The sequence below is a fragment of the Coregonus clupeaformis genome, unplaced genomic scaffold (genome assembly GCF_020615455.1).
Source record: "Coregonus clupeaformis isolate EN_2021a unplaced genomic scaffold, ASM2061545v1 scaf0227, whole genome shotgun sequence".
Classification (NCBI taxonomy): domain Eukaryota; kingdom Metazoa; phylum Chordata; class Actinopteri; order Salmoniformes; family Salmonidae; genus Coregonus; species Coregonus clupeaformis.
In genome coordinates this window covers 414,672-438,103 of record NW_025533682.1, presented here as the reverse complement: position 1 = coordinate 438,103, position 23,432 = coordinate 414,672, and the positions used below count along the sequence as shown (strand labels likewise).

General features: G+C 44.3%; 2 protein-coding genes across 7 annotated transcripts in view; both read left to right on the top strand.

Moving 5' to 3' along the window:
* LOC121546249 (putative adenosylhomocysteinase 3) overlaps nucleotides 1–3,869 on the top strand; it is a 42,163-nt gene extending 38,294 nt beyond the window's left edge. For 2 of the 3 annotated variants that reach the window (XM_041857389.1, XM_041857391.2), the window contains exons 13-17: nucleotides 173–271; nucleotides 1,453–1,521; nucleotides 1,738–1,816; nucleotides 2,778–2,898; nucleotides 3,841–3,869. In XM_041857389.1, the coding sequence (XP_041713323.1) occupies nucleotides 173–271; nucleotides 1,453–1,521; nucleotides 1,738–1,816; nucleotides 2,778–2,898; nucleotides 3,841–3,847 (375 nt within the window). In that variant the 3' untranslated portion in view covers nucleotides 3,848–3,869. Of the gene's footprint in view, nucleotides 1–172; nucleotides 272–1,452; nucleotides 1,522–1,737; nucleotides 1,817–2,777; nucleotides 2,903–3,840 lie in introns of those variants that run through there. The other variant, XM_041857390.1, reaches the window with a different exon arrangement.
* A 5,001-nt stretch (nucleotides 3,870–8,870) lies between these two features.
* The window catches only part of LOC121546250 (striatin-interacting protein 1 homolog), a 38,343-nt gene continuing 23,781 nt past the window's right edge, over nucleotides 8,871–23,432 (top strand). For 2 of the 4 annotated variants that reach the window (XM_041857393.1, XM_041857392.1), the window contains exons 1-5: nucleotides 8,872–9,059; nucleotides 11,961–12,030; nucleotides 14,700–14,774; nucleotides 17,911–18,045; nucleotides 18,251–18,371. In XM_041857393.1, the coding sequence (XP_041713327.1) occupies nucleotides 8,943–9,059; nucleotides 11,961–12,030; nucleotides 14,700–14,774; nucleotides 17,911–18,045; nucleotides 18,251–18,371 (518 nt within the window). In that variant the 5' untranslated portion in view covers nucleotides 8,872–8,942. Of the gene's footprint in view, nucleotides 9,060–9,154; nucleotides 9,379–11,960; nucleotides 12,031–14,699; nucleotides 14,775–17,910; nucleotides 18,046–18,250; nucleotides 18,372–23,432 lie in introns of those variants that run through there. The other 2 variants (XM_041857394.1, XM_041857395.2) reach the window with 2 other exon arrangements.

Here is a 23,432-nt window from a genome sequence, read left to right as displayed (position 1 = left end):
AACTAAATTTGATTTGCAAATGGGAGTGAAATACCAACGTGGCTAGTGAAATGGACATCTTACCCACCAATGCCAAAATCTACCCGCAGGTGTCAATTTTAGGCCCTGGTTGTCATAGTGAAACTGCTCTCATGGTAACTGCTTCCTGTCCGTTTGTTGTCCTCTCCTCCAGGCGAGCCTGCGGACCCCGGAGCTGACCTGGGAGAGAGTGAGGTCACAGGTGGACCACGTCATCTGGCCTGACGGCAAGAGGATAGTGCTGCTGGCTGAGGTGATTTATCTATCTATCATCATCATCGTCACGTTAATAACAGCCTGTCCATGACGGTAGTGCCTCAAATCACTGCTCAGTCACAAGGGTCAATGATCCGATCTATAAATCCTCTCGACTTCCAGATAACTGGGCGTGAATAGCTCCAAATGAGCCATATGTAATTGTGCAACAACCCCTATCGGGGGCTGAGCCTGGTAAACTAGCAGTGCGTCTACACCACACTCCCTCTCTCATAGCAGAGTCTCTCTGTCTCTGTCTCTGTCTCTGTCTCTGTCTCTGTCTCTGTCTCTGTCTCTGTCTCTGTCTCTGTCTCTGTCTCTGTGTGTGTGTACGCAGCAATCTCTGACAGAATGAAACCACCGTGAGAGAGAGCCAGGTAGAATGACGGGCAGGCCAGGTGCTTCAGTGCGTCTGCTGTTTTGATCTCCTCCAGGCTTTAATCAGAGAATAGAATCCCCCTCTGCTGTTTGTTTGCCACTGTCTTCTCTCTTCTTGACTCTATTCTCTCCATCTTCACTCCTGGACTCTCTCGCTTCTCCTCTACTGTCTTTAATCTGAGAGGCTTTTTCAAAGAGAAATGGCTTTGTTAGCTTGGTTCTCCGGAGCTCATCTGTGGTCGGTGTTCTGTTCTCCTGACTCACTCCCCCCTCTACAGAACAGGGAAGTGTGGGCTGCCTCAGTTCCACCAGGCAGTGTGTGCATACTGCATAAAGTAACAGTACTGTTACTGCTACTCGCAGGGAATTGAAACTAAAGCACCACCAAAGCTTCATTTCTACATACTAACACAACATGTTGCAGCTCTCTGGGGGGAAAAAGAACATTATTGCAGGCATTCTGTGTCACTTAGGAGTGTATGATAGCGGTAGTAAATGTAGATCAGTTCCTCCTCCTTTGTGAATGCTGCCTCATTAGCAGTCTCAGCTCAGTAACAGTCCCATTTTCTCTCTCTGTTTACACCATATCTCTCTGAGACAACAGGCAACTCTTCTGTTATTCTGATCTTGGACTCAGCAACACTGTTTTTGACATTTGACGATGTCGATGTCACCCCCCCCACACGCACACGCACACGCTCACTGTATCTTATCATTGAGATGGAGGTGAAGGCAGTTTTCTCTGATTCTGTGTGCTGTTAACTGGTTGTTAACCCAATGTGTGTCTCTATCTGTCCTCAGGGTCGTCTTCTGAACCTGAGCTGCTCTACAGTCCCCACCTTTGTCCTGTCCATCACCGCCACCACCCAGGTACCGTGTGTGTGTGCGTTTGTGATTTGTGTGTAGGGTGGATCAGCGTCGGTGTGTGTGCTCCACTTCGTACAGTAATCGTAGCAATTAGGGTCCTGTCATTGCTCTGCCGCTGACCCCAGGCCAGGCCGTGTGCGTCATGAGAGCGACCTTGGCGTTGCCATGCTAACAGCTGTGTGTGTGTGATTGACATCCAGGTCTTGTCTCATACCTCAGGCGCTGGCTCTGATAGAGCTGTACAATGCCCCAGAGGGACGTTACAAACAGGATGTCTACCTGCTGCCCAAGAAGATGGGTAAGAAACCGTGCTCTATGTCCACACGCACGCACACACACACACACACACACGCTCCCTCATCCTTATCCTCTCAGGCCTCAGCCGAGGCAGCCAGTAGTGACCTGACAGCACCCGTCCGCCTGTCTGAACCTCTGACAAAACCCTTTTAGGAGAAAACATTGAGTTGAAAGGGGATCAGCCAGAATGCACAACAAAGACTCAAGTCAGCAAAGAGAAGCTATAGATATACAGGATAGGGAAAGAGAAGGCTAGCATGACCTTAAAGATATTTCGAAGCAGCTCTGTGCTAATTCATCCCCTGCAGCCATGTCTTGGATTGGGTTATTTATGTTCTACGTCATGATCCAAACCAAACACTGGGTGTTAGTATATCAGGGTGTGTTTGCGGCGTTTGGTCTTTTTTTCTATTCATTTACAGTCATTGCACTGTCTGGGAAATATATAATTCATAGTAGAATGCATCCTATTTAGAGAGGAGTGTGTGTGTCTGGGTGTATGCGTGCTTTGTGTGTGTGTGTGTGTGCTTCGTTCATAGTAGAATACATCTCATGGAGAGCCTGAGTGTGCATGTGTTGGTGTGTGTTTGCAGCTGGCAGCGTAGCCGGTTCTCTGCCCCCCCCCCCCCGTATAGAGTAAAAGCAGGGAGGACGAGATGGACTGGCAGAGAGGCTCAATATAGGTCAGTCTGTCAGAGCCTGCTGCTAAGCTCACTGCACCATCATTGACAGGGAGAGATCGAGACGAGAGAAGCAGCCCCAGTGTGCTCAGCTAACCCCTCACAAACAAATAAATTAATAAATAACCGACAGCCCTGTGTCCCTGCTAGCTAGAGTAACTTGGCTCTCTCCTCTCACTCTCTCTTTCTGTCTCTCACTCTCATCCATTTTTCTCTCGCTCGCTCTGTCCCTCCCACCCCCCACTCCCTCCATCTTTTCTCTCTCCCTCTGTATTATTCCAGATGAGTATGTGGCCAGCCTTCACCTCCCTACGTTCGATGCCCACCTCACAGAGCTGAGTGATGAGCAGGCCAAGTACCTGGGCTTGAACAAGAACGGGCCCTTCAAGCCAAACTACTACAGGTAAATATTAATGCCCTGAAGGCTTAGATTGCTTGCTAATATTGTATGTCATATATTTAATGTGACATACACTGAGTATACCAAACATTAGGAAGACCCCCCGTCCCCCGTCCCCCCGTCCCCCCCGTCCCGTCAGGGCATGGACTCTACAAGGTATTGAAAGTGTTCCACAGGGATGCTGGCCCATGTTGACTCCAATGCTTCCCACGGTTCTGTCAAATTGGCTGGATGTCCTTTGGGTGGTGGACCATTCTCGACACACACGGGAAACTGTTGAGCGTGAAAAACCCAGCAGCGTTGCAGTTCTTGACACAAACCAATGCGCCTGGCACCTACTACCATACCCCGTTCAAAGGCACATAAATATTTTTTGTCTTGCCCATTCACCCTCTGAATGGCACTCACACACAAGCCATGTCTCAAGGCTTAAAAATCCTTCTTTAACCTGTCTCCTCCCCTTCATCTACACCAGGGGTGTCAAACTCATTCCATGGAGGGCCTAGTGTGTGCAGGTTTTTGGTTTTTCTTTTCAGTTAAGCCCTAGACAACCAGGTTTGGGGAGTTCCTTACTAATTAGTGACCTTAATTTATCAATCAAGTACAAGGGAGGAGTGAAAACCCGCAGACACTAGGCCCTCCGTGGAATGAGTTTGACACCTGTGATCTACACTGATTGAGGTGGAGTTAACAGGTTACATCAATAAGGGATCATAGCTTTCACCCGGTCAGTCTGTCATGTAAAGAGCAGGTGTTCTTAATGTTTTGTGTACTCAGTGTATATGTTTCGTGGTGTTACGTTATACAGTGTATCAGCGTTATAATGAGAAATAAGACGGCTATGCAGGTAGAGAGATATCCACAGTGCAAGATTGTTCCATTCTTCCCATGTTACATAACAGTAACTGTAACGACATGATTTGACATTCGTTTTTTCTCCCCAAGGTATTAAACCAACTCTGAAATGAAGAAAATACAGAGGCTCCATAAATCGTACAGAACCCAGAAGAAAGGAGAGAGGAGGACGGAATAGTCGCATACCTGCTTTTTACAGGAGAGGGGAGGAGCTCTGTGCTAATTGCTCAGAGTGGAAGGCGTGGCTTTACCTGCGCTTTGGCAGTGTTTATTTATTTACGCTAGAATAACGTAACTCTAACCTTTTTGAGCTGCTCCTGCCATTTTGCGCTCCTTAGCAAGCGTCTCCTGGAGATTTCACCATTTCATCGTCTTCTCTTAGCTACTTGTGTTAGTCAGTCGTACGTTAAAAACTCCATTACGAGATCTTTTTATTGTTCGCTTAAAAACTAAAGATGAAAAACTATTGATGAAGAAAAAACAAACAAACTGAAATGTACAAAAAATCTCTGTGAATGAAAGATGACCTCTGAAGATTTAGTGATGGACGTGTGGTTCATGTCCTATTGTCTTTATGTTCTACTCTTGATTTCTGTTTTGTTTTCAAATATACATTGAAAGGGGTTAGATGAAAAGGTGTGAGGGGGAGGTCACTAGGTCCAATCATATCCTGTCTTTTATTTGATCATTTAATTCAGATGTATTATTTTTCTTGTTTTTAAGTATGTTTTAATGCGTTGGTTCTCCTATTCCCTCAATTGAACTGGACAGTGACTGGCGTGGGGGCGGGGTCTTTCCCTGTGATTGGTTGGGACCCCTCTCCCACCTGTCACTCAAATACAGTGAATCCATCTCAGCTGCCTGTACCACAGCCTCTGTTGCTCAGCTCCCAAACTGCTCACATAATGATGATGGTGTTGAAGTTATATGAAAAGTATTCCACCAACCAGAGTTTATGACATCCATCCATGATGTCCGGAGCTAGATTCTCCTATCAAAGCATTATACTGTATTATAAACTGGGTAGTTCAAGCCCTGAATGCTGATTGGCTGAAAGCTGTGGTATATCAGACCGTACACCACCATGACAAAACATTTATTTTTACTGCTCTAATTACGTTGGTAACCAGTTTATAATAGCAATAAGGCACCAGGTTTGTGGTATATGGCCAATATACCACGGCTAAGGGCTGTATTCAGGCACTCTGCGTTGCGTCGTACATAAGAACAGCCCTTAGCAGTGGTATATTGGCTATATACCACAAACCCCCTCGTGCCTTATTGCTTAATTAGAAGCATGACAGGTATGGGAGATCATTACAAGGGGGATATATTTATATAGACATTTAGATTTTTCTATCTTCTCCTCCACCCATCTTACTTTTGAAATCAAACATATGTCTCATTATAAAGATAAGCAATTAAATGTTATATGATAAATGTAATAAATGTTCTGGATGATCCTTCATGTTTTGAATACTGTGACCGAGACTATTTCAGTGAGATACCAAATGTACAGCCAGGCTGGTAGTAGTTTCTTTAGCCAGGTCCTCAATAGTAAGCTGATTCTCCTAAGTATGTGTAAGCAAACCTGTACAGTACTTACAGCGCTAGAACCAATTGGTACACATAGCCGTTGTCAGGGGTTAGCTGTGATTTGAACTACAGTGAGGCTAAAGCTTGATGACTGGATCATTACATATGCTTGTATTTAGTTGGGGACCTACATTTCACACGTTCTAAAAATGGTCACTTCTTCAGACATTAGTTTACCTCATTGTTTCAATGTCTTATGTATTTATGATAAAAGGTAATAGTCACCTTATAAATGTCCAAGATTTGGTGTCATCATTCGTTTGGTGAGTTTTTCTGTTGAGGGCCAAACTCCTCTGGTACGATTATTAGTCAGACTTCATTTCCTCAACATTTTAGATAAACTTTGTTCGAATCCCAGCTGTTAGGGTTTTCACCTGAACCAAAAGCCCATACTACAAGCCAGCTGGGAGGAACCAGCTTAAAAAAATGTTTTACATTGCATAGAATGGACTTAAATCCATGAGAACATACGCCCATATGCTCCCATGTTAATTATGCCCATACTATACATTCTAAAATGTCACTGTGTTCATGTCATACTCGGGAGCTACCATTTGTGCATTTATGCCCCCCCCCCCCCAGCCTCCATAATAACCATCTTCCAAGTCAGAGGCCCCGGCTGTGTGACCGTCCATACCTCCCATATGTCTGTTTGTCTGACTTTTAGAACATTATCCTTGTGCTGATTATCTCATCTGTTAGAGGGGTTTATTATGATCTGTGTGTTATAGCCACTGTCTGAAGTTTCTCTGTTTTTCATGTGTGTGTGGTTCTGAGTGAGTGTATGAATGTGTGTGAGTAAATGGTCGCGCCTGACTGTGTGTGAGAGTGAGCCTGTGTGTGCTTGAGAGTGTATGTGTGCGTGTTAGGGTCATGTGTTGTAGGACATGGTTGCTTCGATGCAGTTGTCTCAGGATCATAGCCTGTGCGTTCCGGGGGTGAAAGAGCATTAGTCGGTCCAATAGCTGCATCACATGGGCAGGGTTAACACCAGCATCTTGTATGGTTAACTCAAAAGTATAGGAATTACAGCATATCGACTCTTGTATTTATTGTTGTAAATCCTCAGTCAGTACAAATGGAAAATTCTTCTAAAATGTTGAAGTTGTCGAAACAATGTTTAAATATTGCAAGTGATAATGATAGATGAGCAATAATACATCTGTAATCTTAAAGAATAAAAATGTAAAATATTGTATCAACCTTTGTCGTCTATTATATGATGTGCTGTGTTTATTCATGTTCATGTATTTTCTTGAATATACCTCAATTCAGACAGAAAGATTGCTACCAATGCCTATTAGGCATCTATGGCTGTGTTTACACAGGCAGCCCAATTCTGATCTTTTGCCACTAAATGCTTTTAACCGATCAGATCTTTTGCCAATTATTGGGCAAAAGATCAGTATTGGGCTGCCTGTGTGTAAACTGATTTCCCATGGCCTTGAGGAGGGTATCTCTAGATTCCGGCTGATCTGATAGATGAGAGGATGACTGCCTGCTGCTGCATCGGAGCTCAAAGAAAGATTGAATCAATAATGACACCACTTGAGAGAGGAAGAGATTATGTTATGTGAAGTGCTAGAAACGAAGTATATCATCATGAACTAGGGTGTTTCACTACAGCTTGGATGATCTGATCATTAGGCACTGGAATCGGTGTTTGGCCAAGTTTTACAGAACGGGTTTAGGTTATGTTCCCTCAATCATATTTACAAGCCATGTGTCCTATAAGACTTATGACTGCAGTTAAGTTGTGAAGAACATGTTATGCTGGGTTGATCATTGTTCTAACATTAACAATGGTTATTCAGTGACTCAACAAATGATACATTCTGTGTCTATGTGTCCATTTTAATTATGTTCTCAGAACTCGTATAAGTTTGGATACTTACTCAGTCATGGGGCTATAATTGGGGTATGCGTTCAGAGTAAATTGATTGCTGTATTGCCACATGACACAATGATAGGGGGTGACACTGGGTGTGTCGAGAGCAGTTGAAAGCAGCTGTTGTTGCCACTCAGTCGTAGTGAGTGACCTAAACAGAGTGCACCCACTGTTCAGAGACCCTGAGGCGCACACACAATGTTGACTGCCTATTATCCCCGTCCATGCTATACACACCGATTTCATTCGGTTAATGTGAAAGATTTGTCACACAAAGGCAAAAACACAAGTTAAATGCAATATAGAGAATTAATTAAGAAAGCGTTTTGGTCCCTAACAGCCACCAATATTAACCATAGAATGAAATCAAATGTATTTGTCACATGCGCCGTTTACAACGGGTGTAGACTTTACTGTGAAATGCTTACTTATGAGCCCTTTTCCAACAATGCAGAGTTAAAATGTAAGAAAAATATGCTAATAAGATAAAAAGGAAATAGTAACACAATAAAGTAAAGCTTAAACAGCAACTGCATAATGACATTAGCACAGCTGTGTGTTCCACGTCATAGTCATGTTTGTTTTGACTTGTGTTCTTCATCGATAAATCCCTGCATACTGTAAACCCTGCATTCAGTATAAACACCCTAGCACCCAACCAGCTACCATGTGTCAAATTCAAGTACGTGAAACAGATATGACCTCCTTTGCGCTCTCATTAACCTGTACACTCCAATCAGATCATGTTAAGTGCTTTTCTCAGTCAGGGGTTGTTATGGGGGACGGGGACGGGGGGTGGGGGGCTGAGAGTGAGCCAGGCGATCTACATCAAGCAGTCCCCTACTACAGTCACTAATCAATAATTCACTCAGTTCACCGTGGCGGTGGTTGGATGAGAGTGGCCGTAGAGGTATCTAGGTCTAGTCTATCGTCAACCCTCTCCGACCCCTACATTACCACCACTCAATGTGGCAGCCTGCCTCAAGGGATGGATGTTTGGGGAGAATATTACATTCCCTCTAGAGCAGTGTTCTTCAATCATGATCCTGGAAGCCCTGGCACAGGGTGTGCAGGTTCTTGTTATGGCCCAGCAATAACATACCTGATTCGACCAAATAGTCATCAAGCTCTTGATTAGTTTAATCTGGTTTGTTACTAGGCTGGTATAAAATCATTTTATTGACTCATAGGTTTTGTGTCTTGTCTCAGGTCTTGGATTGATTAAAATGCCCGTGTGGAGGAAATCAGGATTTGACAGATAATCCATGCACAATCCAGTCATTCTGACAGAACAAAATGGATTAAACAGCTGTGTGAACGTGATCTGGTTACATTCAAGCAATATATACAATTGAATAGCCTATCAATACTAAACTATTATAGCCAATTTTTCATTCAATCCACAGAAACGGACAATGTTTTTTATGTAGTTGCCATTATGGAATACTCAGCATCAGCACCAATTCATTGACCGAATTAGAATACTCGCATCCTCTACTCTACTGATTCACTCGTGGGCAAGACCAACCGGCCAGTCACCATTTACAGTAGAAGTTAACCCCGCCCTCTCTGTCGTTCAGTCAACCAATCACTCCAACGGGGACGGATTTTCTGAACTTGGAATATTGAAATCTGTTACAATTTGACAGGCTCGAACCTTACCGGAACGCACGAGCTGCAGAGAAAGTGAACAAACCAACACAGAAAGATGCAGGCAGACGAAATGGAGGTACCTGTCATTAATAATATTAACAATAACTGCAACAAACAAAGGCCTCTGCCGAATGGGAAAGATGTGTTCAAGAATCTGCTGAAGGATTGGGAGGTAAAGCCAGTTTGTAGCTAATCGTGAGCCAGTATAGAGGGGTCGGTGTCCGTGTGGTTTGTTGTTGCTGGGGAGCTTTAAATGCCCTTTTGCTACAGAGCCGCTTTTGAAAGCATGCAGCCCGGGTTGTTATTTTGGTGACAGCGCAATTGGATGCTAAAAATACCGTAAGCTTATGGTTAATTCTGAACGTGGCAAATACAGGTAGCTAATGTGACTGTCAATGTCCAGGACGTTTTGTGGTCGGATCTTATCTTGCAGCCGCCGCCTGTGAATTTGTGCATGACATCGTAGACCGGTGTCAGATTTCAAATATACAGTAGGTTTATGTACATAGTATTGATGTTGGGCATATAATAATAATAAATAATAATTTGGTGTGTGCTTATTTGTCCCATATGCTCGAGCAGCAGCCTATATGTAGATCTGTCAGTGTGTGATTCAATATTCTTTATCAATTGCATTTTTTGTCAGTGCAGGAGAGTGGATTTGAAATTGATAGAATAATGCATAGGCAGGCTATTAGCTAGTTTCCCAATTATTACATATTAAGATGTAATTACTATTTTTTTTAAATTATATTGTACCTCCATTGCCTGTAGTGACATTCAAGTAGACATGCTTGACATTATGCTCCATACTACTAGGATACAGCATATTCTTTTTCTAATAACTAATTCATTGGGGGGGCATGAAATAAACACATGAAACCTAATCTCATCTCCACACTGGTGGAATCTAAAGAAGGATCCAGTTGGCTAATTTCTTTAAGCAGGCTAATGCATCTGTAAACAAAACTTGGTGTAGCTAAGACTACATTCAGTGCTCAAGCCACACAATGTACGCCTAATTCATCATAGCCCATATGATCATCCCACTTAATTCTATTTCTTTTTCCAGGCTATTCCTCATGTGATCTGTGTTAGAGTTGATTATTGCATTGGCCCATTGGCTTGGCTGGCTGGCTGGCTGGCTTCGGTCATAGGTTATTTTTAACATATGCTTATATGAGAGGATGGGGGATGGGGGCTGGTGGGTATTTTGACGTGATGCCCAGTGTTTGCACACACTGACGGTGGAGCACAGGCTTCAATGTGCCAGTGTGGAAGGAAGGGTAGTGTTCATAGTAAGCTGGCGGGGGGAGAGAGAGAGAGAGAGAGAGATAATTGTTGATGCCCATGGGTAGCTGAGTGAGAGACACCAAATTCCCCACTCTCCTTCACACAAACATGAAAGAGCTCTATTGAGAGCAATAACAACACAAACCTTAGTTTCCAGTGCAACAGACACAATCTTCCGGCATCCTCTCATCTCCTCTGGGGGGGACTCAGCCAATCAGACACTAGGATTGATTGCCTGTGTTTTATTATAATCCCAATCAAACAATTGTGAGCTGACAGTTAGCTTGGTCTCTGATAAACATCACAATCTGCACTCAGGGCGATGAGTGTCACGGTCACCACAGTTACATTGGTGGCAGTGGTTAGATTAACTAGACTGGCGTGACATGGATTTAACTAGAGCGAAATATGATACTGATGTATCTCTCTAGTGGTGATGATACTGTGCTGGGTTGGAACAAATGCCTCCACCCTGCAGATCCCTAACACCAGTGATTTTAGTGTGTAATTAACATACAGTTTGAACACCTAAGTAGAGCAAATTATCAATGTAACACATCAGACAGTGACTGGTCTGTAGACCAAAATATCTTCCCTAACGATTTCCCCCCAAAGCTTACCTCCATTGTCTCCCTGTCACACTGTGAGACTATCGGCCCCTGAACCCCAGGCTCATCCTCTGGGAATGGGTCAGTCTCCCTGTCAGAGTGAACACCATCATCTTCTCTCCTCAGCCTGCTGTGACTCCTGCTCTCTCAGCCATTTGGCTCAAATAGGAGTCAGTGTGTGTGGGTCATTCTGAGTCCAGCCCAAGTGTCTAATCTGGATGTAGAGAAATGGACAGAAGTGGAGTGTGAAAAATAGCACAATCCTGAGGGGGACCAGTTTCACTGACTCAGAACGTCTTAGCTCTCAGATGGTGTTTGTAACTGAAAACCACCTCATAAGACACAACAAGTCTCCATCTGGAGTGGGATCTGTGCCAAATGTAATGTATTTGGAATTAACAAGTCATTGGGCCAAACGATTCTTACATTTCCAATCCCTCCTATTGAATCTCACCCTAATCTGACAGACTGTTTGGGGCTCTGAGACTTTGGGTGTTTCAGGTTCCAGTGATTTACAGATGTTAGCCTATCCCTGGCTATTGCTGCCCTTCTGTGGTAGGATGCATGAAAACCAACTACAGACAGTCCTCGCACTTCAGCAAAGGCTTAGCCACTGACACATGCCATTTAAGGACCGTGATTAGCTGTAATGTTCTCTGTCACTAAATTGCTGCTGAGACACTCGCTCAAGGCTGACTAACGGCAGTCCTTAACCTATTTCAAAGTCTAGTCTGTCTCTATTCAAGTGCTACGGTCTTTTGTATTGGCTGGCAGTATGTGAATGTTGTTGTTTTGTGGTGCTTTGATAAGTGGTGAGATCATGCATACTGTATCAGTGTGTCTCAATCTGTGAAAATAATGCTTTTAGCAGCTATGACGGCTAACAGAGGTGGGCTCTGTTTTGTCCATATTCCACTGCCATGCTGTGTGTGTGTGTGTGTTAGTGTGCGTGTGTCATGTGCCTTCATTTCCTCTGTAGCTCAATTGGTAGAGCATGGCGCTTGTAACGCCAGGGTAGTGGGTTCGATCCCCGGGACCACCCATACGTAAAAATGTATGCACACATGACTGTAAGTCGCTTTGGATAAAAGCGTCTGCTAAATGGCATATTATATTATTATTATTTCCCTTTGCGGTTCTGCCTAGACTTCAGTGTTGTTTTCTGTTTTCAGAGCTCCATGGAGTCTCCCAACCTGGAGTTTGAGTATGGGGATACAGACAGCCTGACTGCTGAACTCTCAGGTAAGGTCTTTAAGCCCTGACCCAGCGGTCACCAACCCTAGACCTGGGCAGCTACTGGGCACTGGGCAGGTTTTTGTTCCAACCACAAACCACCTTATTCAACTAATCATCAAGTCCAGTTGATTAGTTGAAACAGTTGCTGGAACAAAAAACATGCAAGGCAACCCCTGTAGCTCTCCAGGAGAATTGGTGATCACTGCTGTTCCAGTATATCCACAAGAAATATGCTCCGTCTTATGTTCTGTTCATAACCAGCAGCTAGTCACTGCAACAATGTGCTAGAGTACAGTGTAGTACAGTACAGTGCTACGCTGTCAGCAGCTACATGGGATTGATTCAAGGCAAGATCATAGTTTTCCCTTGTTGAATGCAGCTGTTTTGGTTAGGTAGCTAGTCCCGCTGAGACATTAGCTTGCACAAACACAGACATTACAGTTGCTCTCTTGTGACTGTTCCTCAGGCTGGAGTGACAGTTGGGATTTAACTCCTGTATATTTGCTGAAGAGGGATTAGTCAACGATGTCATGAATCTCATAAAAACACTCTATAGAAAGGATAACTGGGAGGCAAAATTGATTTTTTTATGAAAGGGACTGAATGACACAGTTGACTTACAGTGAGGGAAAAAAGTATTTGATCCCCTGCTGATTTTGTACGTTTGCACACTGACAAAGACATGATCAGTCTATAATTTTAATGGTAGGTTTATTTGAACAGTGAGAGACAGAATAACAACAAAATAATCCAGAAAAACGCATGTCAAAAATGTTATAAATTGATTTGCATTTTAATGAGGGAAATAAGTATTTGACCCCTCTGCAAAACATGACGTAGTACTTGGGGTGGCAAAACCCTTGTTGGCAATCACAGAGGTCAGACGTTTCTTGTAGTTGGCCACCAGGTTTGCACACATCTCAGGAGGGATTTTGTCCCACTCCTCTTTGCAGATCTTCTCCAAGTCATTAAGGTTTCGAGGCTGACGTTTGGCAACTCGAACCTTCAGCTCCCTCCACAGATGTTCTATGTGATTAAGGTCTGGAGACTGGCTAGGCCACTCCAGGACCTTAATGTGCTTCTTCTTGAGCCACTGCTTTGTTGCCTTGGCCGTGTGTTTTGGGTCATTGTCATGCTGGAATACCCATCCACGACCCATTTTCCATGCCCTGGCTGAGGGAAGGAGGTTCTCACCCAAGATTTGATGGTACATGGCCCCGTCCATTGTCCCTTTGATGAGGTGAAGTTGTCCTGTCCCCTTAGCAGAAAAACACCTCCAAAGCATAATGTTTCCACCTCCATGTTTGACGATGGGGATGGTGTTCTTGGGGTCATACATTTTACATTTTAGTCATTTAGCAGACGCTCTTATCCAGAGCGACTTACAGGAGCAATTAGGGTTAAGTGCCTTGCTCAAGGGCACATCGACAGATTTTCACCTAGTCGGCTTGGGGATTAGAACCAGCGACCTTTCGGTTACTGTCACAACACTCTTAACCACTAAGCTACCTGCCGGCAGCATTCCTCCTCCTCCAAACACGGTGAGTTGAGTTGATGCCAAAGAGCTCGATTTTGGTCTCATCTGACCACAACACTTTCACCCAGTTCTCCTCTGAATCATTCAGATGTTCATTGGTAAACTTCAGACGGCCCTGTATATGTGCTTTCTTGAGCAGGGGGACCTTGCGGGCGCTGCAGGATTTCAGTCCTTCACGGCGTAGTGTGCTACCAATTCTTTTCTTGGTGACTATGGTCCCAGCAGCCTTGAGATCATTGACAAGATCCTCCCGTGTAGTTCTGGGCTGATTCCTCACCGTTCTCATGATCATTGCAACTCCACGAGGTGAAATCTTGCATGGAGCCCCAGGCTGAGGGAGATTGACAGTTATTTTGTGTTTCTTCCATTTGCGAATAATCACACCAACTATTGTCACCTTCTCACCAAGCTGCTTGGCGATGGTCTTGTAGCCCATTCCAGCCTTGTGTAGGTCTACAATCTTGTCCCTGACATCCTTGGAGAGCTCTTTGGTCTTGGCCATGGTGGAGAGTTTGGAATCTGATTGATTGATTGCTTCTGTGGACAGGTGTCTTTTATACAGGTAACAAACTGAGATTAGGAGCACTCCCTTTAAAAGTGTGCTCCTAATCTCAGCTCATTACCTGTATAAAAGACACCTGGGAGCCAGCAATCTTTCTGATTGAGAGGGGGTCAAATACTTATTTCCCTCATTAAAATGCAAATCAATTTATAACATATTTGACATGCGTTTTTCTGGATTATTTTGTTGTTATTCTGTCTCTCACTGTTCAAATAAACCTACCATTAAAATTATAGACTGATCAGTTCTTTGTCAGTGGGCAAACGTACAAAATCAGCAGGGGATCAAATACTTTTTTCCCTCACTGTATAATATATGCAATTTAGCAGATACTTTTATCCAAAGCGACTTAGTCACATTGCATCCATAAATTTGACAAATGTGTGGCCCCAGGAATCAAACCCACAATCCTGGCGTTGCAAGCGCCATGCTCTACCAACTGAGCCATACAGGGCTTCCACTACAGTATACCCCATGATGTCTTTCATGACATTACCTCTGTTGAATCCTTCACTACAGTACTGTATGTCATCCTGTCTGTCTGATAATTCCCCTGTCTCTCCTGTTTGTCCACAGAGATATACAGTTACACGGAGGAGCCCGAGTTCGCCCTCAACAGGGACTACTTTGAGGAGGATTTCAGGAGCCATGGTACTGCTACCTTCTTGTCTGTCAGTGGCGGTTTTGTCTTTCCAGCCAGCGCTACATGCCTGTCATATTAGTTTCTGCTAGTGTGTGTGTGTGTGTGTGTGTGCATTTGTGTGTACGTGCGTGTGTTTTTTTTCTAAAGCAGTGAGTGTGCCAAAGGGCTTTCTGACTCACCTTGAACACACTGTTTGTTTGCATACCCTCTAATGCGTTTGCCTGTTATTCTAGCGTTTACGGAGAGAGAGATGGATAGACAGAGATAGAGAGAATGTAGAAGTGTAATGGAATGGATTCCTGCCCTGGTAATCATCTGGAGAGAGAAAGTCAGATAGAGAGAGGGGGTGAAAGAGGAAGAAAGACAGAGGGAAAGGGAGAGAGGGTCGAGGGAGCAGATTCATTGACCGCTCCCAGGTGTAACGTTTCCCTTTTTCTGTGAGTGGTTTAGAGGAGAGAAGGAGCGAGAGTATACAAGTGAACTGTCAGCAGTGTTCTGCACAGTGATGTGTGTGTGTCTGATTGCTTGCTCCAACCTGACACTTTCAAGAGGAGGTTTTGGGAGAAGGTGACACACACACACAGGAACACACACACCTTGCCAAACTCTGCTCTGCAGCCGCTGCCTCTCTTAGCGTCATGACAAATAGAGCTGCCTTATCTACACGCTGCAAAACCACAGCTAACAGCCATGTCCTCTGCGTCACTACTCTCCAAGCACTTTTATCATAATGACATTATCAGAGCAACTCAGAAAAGTTACATGGGATGAACTTTATGAAGGGAAGTTTTGTCAAAGAGTTACGGTGCTTTCAACAAGTATTCACACCCCTTGACTTTTTCCACATTTTGTTGTTACAGCCTGAATTTAAAATGGATTAAATTTAGATTTTGTGTCACAGGCCTACACACAATACTCCATAATGTCAAAGTGGAATTATGCTTTTAGACATTTTTACAAATTCATTAAAAATGATTAGCTGAAATGTCTTGAGTCAATAAGTATTCAACCCCTTTATTATGGCAAGCCTAAATACGTTCAGGGGTAAACATTTGCTTAACAAGTCACAAGTTGTATGTATAATAATAGTGTTAATAATAATAGTGTTTAACATGATTTTTGAATGCCTACCTCATCTCTGTGCCCCACACATACAATTATCTTTAAGGTCCCTCAGTCCAGCAGTGAATTTCAAACACAGATTCAACCACAAAGACTAAGGAGGTTTTCCAATGCCTCGCAAAGAAGGGCACCTATTAGTAGATGGGTAAAACAAAAGCAGACATTTAATATATCTTTGAGCATGGTGAAGTTATTAATTACACTTTGGATGGTATATCAATACACCCAGTCACTACAAAGATAACTCAGTTGCTGGAGAGGAAGGAAACAGTGAAGCCAATGGTGAATTTAAAACAGTTACAGAGATTAAAGGCTGTGTGATAGGAGAAAACTGAGGATGGATGAACACATCACTGAGTACAACTCTTCATATTTTCAAGCATTGTGGTGGCTGCGTCATGTTATGGGTATGCTTGTTGGCAAGGACTAGGGAGTTTTTTCTGGGGGGGGGATATAAAGAAACGGAATAGAGCTAAGCACAGGCAAAATCCTAGAGGAAAACCTGGTTCAGTCTGCTTTCCAACAGACACTGGGAGACAAATTCAGCAGGACAATAACCCAAAACACAAGACCAAATATACACTGGAGTTACTTACCAAGACGACATTGAATGTCCCTGAGTGGCCTCGTTACAGTTTTGACTTAAATCGTCTTGAAAATCTATGGCAAGACTTGAAAATGGCTGTCTAGCAATGATCAACAACCAATTTGACAGTGCTTGAAGAATTTTCAAAATAATAATGTGCAAATATTGTACAATCTAGGTATGCAAAGCTCTTAGAGACTTACCCAGAAAGACTCACTGCTGTAATCGCTGCCAAAGGTTATTCTAACGTATTGACTCAGGGGTGTAAGTACTTATGTAAATGAGATGTTTCAGTATTTCATTTTCAATACATTTGCATTATGGCGTATTGTGTGTAGATGGGTGAGAAAGAAAATCAATTTAATACATTTTGGATTCAGGCTGTAACACAACAAAATGTGGAATAAGTATGAATACTTTCTGAAGGCACTGTATGTCAGAAAATGTATACTAAAAGAGGGGAACTGACTAGCTATTTGAATTTCAATGATCATGATGTCCTACAAGAATCCCAAGAGTTGAGGTAAAACATAAATGACAAACATTCCTATTTATATAATATATTTCACTTTTAGGAATCAATCGCTCATAGCCTTGAAGTAAAAGGCATTGCTGCCTTGATGTTTGATCCTGGCATTATTTTCTCTTTAGTGAGCGTTCACAGCGGGTAATCCATGATCAGTGTGTGTACTACTGTACCTGGCCAGAGCTGAAATAGCCTGCTGTGACCATGCATGTGAGCTGAGGCCAGGTCACTTTGACTCTGCGCCTGGGTCAGTGTGAGTTTAATGAGAGAGAGAGAGAGAGAGAGAGAGAGAGAGAGAGAGAGAGAGAGAGAGAGAGAGAGAGAGAGAGAGAGAGAGAGAGAGAGAGAGAGAGAGAGAGAGAGAGAGAGAGAGAGAGAGAGAGAGAGAGAGAGAGAGAGAGAGAGAGAGAGAGAGAGAGAGAGAGAGAGAGAGAGAGAGAGAGAGAGAGAGAGAGAGAGAGAGAGAGAGAGAGAGAGAGAGAGAGAGAGAGAGAGAGAGAGAGAGAGAGAGAGAGAGAGAGAGAGAGAGAGAGAGAGAGAGAGAGAGAGAGAGAGAGAGAGAGAGAGAGAGAGAGAGAGAGAGAGAGAGAGAGAGAGAGAGAGAGAGAGAGAGAGAGAGAGAGAGAGAGAGAGAGAGAGAGAGAGAGAGAGAGAGAGAGAGAGAGAGAGAGAGAGAGAGAGAGAGAGAGAGAGAGAGAGAGAGAGAGAGAGAGAGAGAGAGAGAGAGAGAGAGAGAGAGAGAGAGAGAGAGAGAGAGAGAGAGAGAGAGAGAGAGAGAGAGAGAGAGAGGAGAGAGAGAGAGAGAGAGAGAGAGAGAGAGAGAGAGAGAGAGAGAGAGAGAGAGAGAGAGAGAGAGAGAGAGAGAGAGAGAGAGAGAGAGAGAGCTCACTCTCTCTGTCTCTCTCTGCAGTGCGGGGGAGGAGGTGGATTGAGCTGGGTCAGGAGCAGCAGAGGGCCTATGTGATGAGACTACTAGATGCTCTGGAGGTCACTGACCGGGACAAGAGGCTGAAGGTGGCCCGGGCCATCCTCTACCTGGCACAGGGTAATCATCACCATCACTGCACACTACATGATCATTTGCTTTGATCATAGTGTATTTTGACATGCATCTAGGAGATTAAGTGAATATTTAAATATTTCCCTTGCGATTTCACTGACCAACATTTTCTTATGAAACAGAGAGTGTTGTGTGGTGAATGAGCATCTGTTGAAGCCTATGTGTGTCTCTGTCATGTGGCGTTCCCCAGGGGTGTTTGATGAGTGTGACACAGACGCGGACGTGATCCACTGGTCTCGCCACAACGTGTTCCTGCTGTATGACATGGGCATCTTCACCGCTCTCCTGGAGCTGCTGAGCATGGAGATAGAGTGAGTAGGACAACATTACTGCAATGTTACTACAACCGCACAACAACATCACTACAATGTCACCATAACGCTACCACAACAGCCACAATATCTCGTAATTACTATATTTCTGTGTTAGTGTTAGCACCACTGTGGTTAGTGCTTACTTCCCCCTTGATTAATGGTCCAATGCAGCCGTTTTTATCTCAATATCAAATAATTTCTGGGTAACAATTAAGTACCTTACTGCGATTGTTTTTAATTAAAATGGTCAAAAACAAACATAAATAGTTTCTTAGCAAAGAGAAATTTCTCAAGCAAGAATTTTGCTAGGACTGTCTGGGAGTGGTCTGAGTGGGGAAGGGAAAACTAGCTGTTATTGGCAGAGAGGTTTGGAACTCTTTTTCTTATTGGTCTATTAACTAATTTACCGCCTGGTGATGTCACCAGGCAGGCCAAAACTCCATCCCACCAAAACAAGCTGAAATTTCAGGCGGTCTTTCACAGTATTATCCCAACCTCTTAGGGTGGCAATGTATATAAAACACAGGAAATGTAAGTGTTTGACTGCACTGGGCTTTTAATGCCCCAGAGATGGAACACATTTACATTTACATTTACGTCATTTAGCAGACGCTCTTATCCAGAGCGACTTACAAATTGGTGCATTCACCTTATAGCCAGTGGGATAACCACTTTACAATATGTTTATTTTTTCTTTCTTTGGGGTGGGGTAAGGGGTGGTAGAAGGATTACTTTATCCTATCCCAGGTATTCCTTAAAGAGGTGGGGTTTCAAGTGTCTCCGGAAGGTGGTGAGTGACTCCGCTGTCCTGGCGTCGTGAGGGAGCTTGTTCCACCATTGGGGTGCCAGAGCAGCAAACAGTTTTGACTGGGCTGAGCGGGAACTGTCCTTCCACAGAGGTAGGGGGGCCAGCAGGCCAGAGGTGGATGAACGCAATGCCCTCGTTTGGGTGTAGGGACTGATCAGAGCCTGAAGGTACGGAGGTGCCGTTCCCCTCACAGCTCCGTAGGCAAGCACCATGGTCTTGTAGCAGATGCAAGCTTCAACTGGAAGCCAGTGGAGTGTGCGGAGGAGCGGGGTGACGTGAGAGAACTTGGGAAGGTTGAACACCAGACGGGCTGCGGCATTCTGGATAAGTTGTAGGGGTTTAATGGCACAGGCAGGGAGCCCAGCCAACAGCGAGTTGCAGTAATCCAGACGGGAGATGACAAGTGCCTGGATTAGGACCTGTGCCGCTTCCTGTGTAAGGCAGGGTCGTACTCTCCGAATGTTGTAGAGCATGAACCTACAGGATCGGGTCACCGCCTTGATGTTAGCGGAGAACGACAGGGTGTTGTCCAGGGTCACGCCAAGGCTCTTCGCACTCTGGAAGGAGGACACAACGGAGTTGTCAACCGTGATGGTGAGATCATGGAACGGGCAGTCCTTCCCCGGGAGGAAGAGCAGCTCCGTCTTGCCGAGGTTCAGCTTGAGGTGGTGATCCGTCATCCACACTGATATGTCTGCCAGACATGCAGAGATGCGATTTGCCACCTGGTTATCAGAAGGGGGAAAGGAGAAGATTAGTTGTGTGTCGTCTGCGTAGCAATGATAGGAGAGGCCATGTGAGTATATGACAGAGCCAAGTGACTTGGTGTATAGCGAGAATAGGAGAGGGCCTAGAACTGAGCCCTGGGGGACACCAGTGGTGAGAGCACGTGGTGCGGAGACAGATTCTCGCCACGCCACTTGGTAGGAGCGACCGGTCAGGTAGGACGCAATCCAAGAGTGAGCCGCGCCGGAGATGCCCAACTCGGAGAGGGTGGAGAGGAGGATCTGATGGTTCACAGTATCAAAGGCAGCAGATAGGTCTAGAAGGACGAGAGCAGAGGAGAGAGAGTTAGCTTTAGCAGTGTGGAGAGCCTCCGTGACACAGTAGCATTCACTCTCACTAGGTGTTCCCAGGAGTAGGAGAAAGATACAGCAGGGGAAATCAGTAGAGGAAAGTAATGTACTGCTCTGTAGGTTTAGGCTTATTAGAACATCTCAGTAGGTACATTTTCAGAAACATAACATAAAGTGTGTTGTCATACAATAGAAAATATCTGCCTAAATGTATGTGCATCATCAATAAGTCATATACACTGAGTGTATAAAACATTAAGAACAAATCAAATCACATTTATTTGCCACATGCGCCGAATACAACAGGTGTATACCTTACAGTGAAATGCTTTCTTACAAGCCCTTAACCAACAATGCAGTTAACACTTTTTTATTTGTTTTATTTGTTTTAAGTAAAAAATAGATAAATAAAAATAAAGAGCAGCAGTAAAATAAAATAACAGTAGGGAGGCTATATACAGGGAGTACCGGTACAGAGTCAATGTGCGGGGGCACCGGTAAGTCGAGGTAATTGAGGTAATATGTACATGTGGGTAGAGTTAAAGTGACTGCATAGATAAGTCTTCCTAATATTGAGTTGCCTCAGAACAGCCTCAATTCATTAGGGCATGGGCTCTACAAGGTGTCGAAGGCATTCCATAGGGATGCTGGCCCATGTTGACTCCAATGCTTCCCACAGTTGTGTCAAGTTGGCTGGATGTCCTTTAGGTGGTGGACCATTCTTGATACACACAGGAAACTATTCAGCATGGAAAAACCCAGCAGTGTTGCAGTTCTTCACACAAACCGGTGCGCCTGGCACCTACTACCATACCCCGTTCAAAGGCACTTATATATTTTGTCTTGCCCATTCACCCTCTGAATGGTACACATACACAGTCCATGTCTCAAGGCTTAAAAATCATTATTTAACCTGTCTCCTCCCCTTCATCTACACTGATTTGAAGTGGATTTAACAAGTGTCATCAATAAGGGATCATAGCTTTCACCTGGATTCGTCTGGTCAGTCTATGTCATGGAAAGACCAGGTGTTCTTAATGTTTTGTACACTCCGGACAATTTCAGGTGTCTTTTCAAACAGCTCTTACACTAAAAGGAAAGCAGCCACAGAACTGAACATCTATTTTTAATTATTCTCCTGGTGGGAGTGACTAGGGGAGGTGGGAGGGGGTACAGGCTATGGTCTCTGGGTCTATGTGTGTGTGAAGAGGAGACAGACCGCTCCATCATGACTCAGTGTCCAGGAATGGCTTCCTGTTCTGTTTCTTCTATTGGGTATTTCTGTCCATCCCCCTGGCTCCTCTTTAATGAGAGAGTCACCGCCAGGCCAAGCTAATCCCTGCTGAGTGTTGCTGAGGGACCCTGGATAGTGTAGAATTAAACACGCACAGGCACGTACATGCACACGTACATTCACAGACAGGCAGAGAGACGCACGCACGCACACACAAACACACACACACATTCACCAGAAATGTTAATTAATGAATACACCATTCTCTCTTTCTCTTTTCCTCCCTACCTCCCACTTCCATCCCTCTTCGCCTCAGCGTAGGATAGGAGGCACCTGCTGGCTCTTAGTGAGGGGGGTAAGAGCAGAGAGCACAGGGCGAGAGCAGAGAGAGAGGGCACCGGCCTCTATGATTCACACTTCAAACAGCTCACTGGCGAGGCGGCAGAGCCTTCAAGGCTTTGTTTCCTTCCTTTAGTCTATGTGCTTCTCTATCTGCGCCTGCCGCCTCTAGTCTTGGTCTCGTGTCGACCTCTGATTCTACTGCTTAGCCTTAGCAGGCAAGCAGCTGCCCCCTATTACTTCGTAGCACCTGTTAAGCTGCGGAGCAAACATACAGGGAATTATCTCTATCTGTATTTCTCCTCTGCCATTTATCCTGCCTGCACTGGTGTTCATTCTCAGTTGTGATTACGATGTTTTTTCACTTCAAATCAAATCAAATACTATTTTATTCGTCACATGCTTCGTAAACAACAGGGGTGGGTGGACTAACAGTGAAATGCTTAGTTACGGGCCCTTCCCAACAATGCAGAGAGAAAGAAAATAGAGAAATAATAGAAAAGTGAAAAACTTTAAAAGTAATAATAGATACACAATGAGTAACGAAAACTTGGCTATATACAAATCAAATCAAATCAAATTTTATTGGTCACATGCGCCGAATACAACAGGTGCAGACATTACAGTGAAATGCTTACTTACAGCCCTTAACCAACAGTGCATTTATTTTTAACAAAGAAAGTAAAAATAAAACAACAACAAAAAAAGTGTTGAGAAAAAAAGAGCAGAAGTAAAATAAAATAACAGTAGGGAGGCTATATATACAGGGGGGTACCGGTGCAGAGTCAATGTGCGGGGGCACCGGCTAGTTGAGGTAGTTGAAGTAATATGTACATGTGGGTAGAGTTAAAGTGACTATGCATAAATAATTAACAGAGTAGCAGCAGCGTAAAAAGGATGGGGTGGGGGGGCAGTGCAAATAGTCCGGGTAGCCATGATTAGCTGTTCAGGAGTCAAGGGGTAACAGTACAAAGTCAATGTGCAGGGGTACGAGGGAATTGAGGTAGATATGTACATATAACTAGGAATAAAGTGACAGACCGTAGCAGCAGCGTATGTGATGAGTCAGACAAATGTATGCAAAAAGGGTCAATGCAGGTAGTCCAGGTAGCTATTTGGTTAACAATTTAACTAACTATTTAGCAGTCTTATGGCTTGGGGGTAGAAGCTGTTCAAGGGCCTGTTGGTTCCAGACTTGGTGCATCGATACAGCTTGCCATGCAGTAGCAGAGAGAACAGTCTATGACTTGGGTGGCTGGAGTCTTTGACAATTTTTTGGGCCTTCCTCTGACACCGCCTGGTATAGAGGTCCTGGATGGCAGGGAGCTTGGCCCCAGTGATGTACTGGTCGGTACGCACTTGCGGTCGGATGCCATACCAAGCAGTTGCCATACCAAGTGGTGATGCAGCCAGTCAAGATGCTCTCGATGGTGCAGCTGTAGAACATTTTGAGGATCTGAGGGCCCATGCCAAATATTTTCAGCCTCCTGAGAGGGAAGAGGTGTTGTCGTGCCCTCTTCACGACTGTGTTGGTGTGTTTGGACCATGATACATCCTTAGTGATGTGGACACATAGGAACTTCAAGCTCTTGACCCGCTCC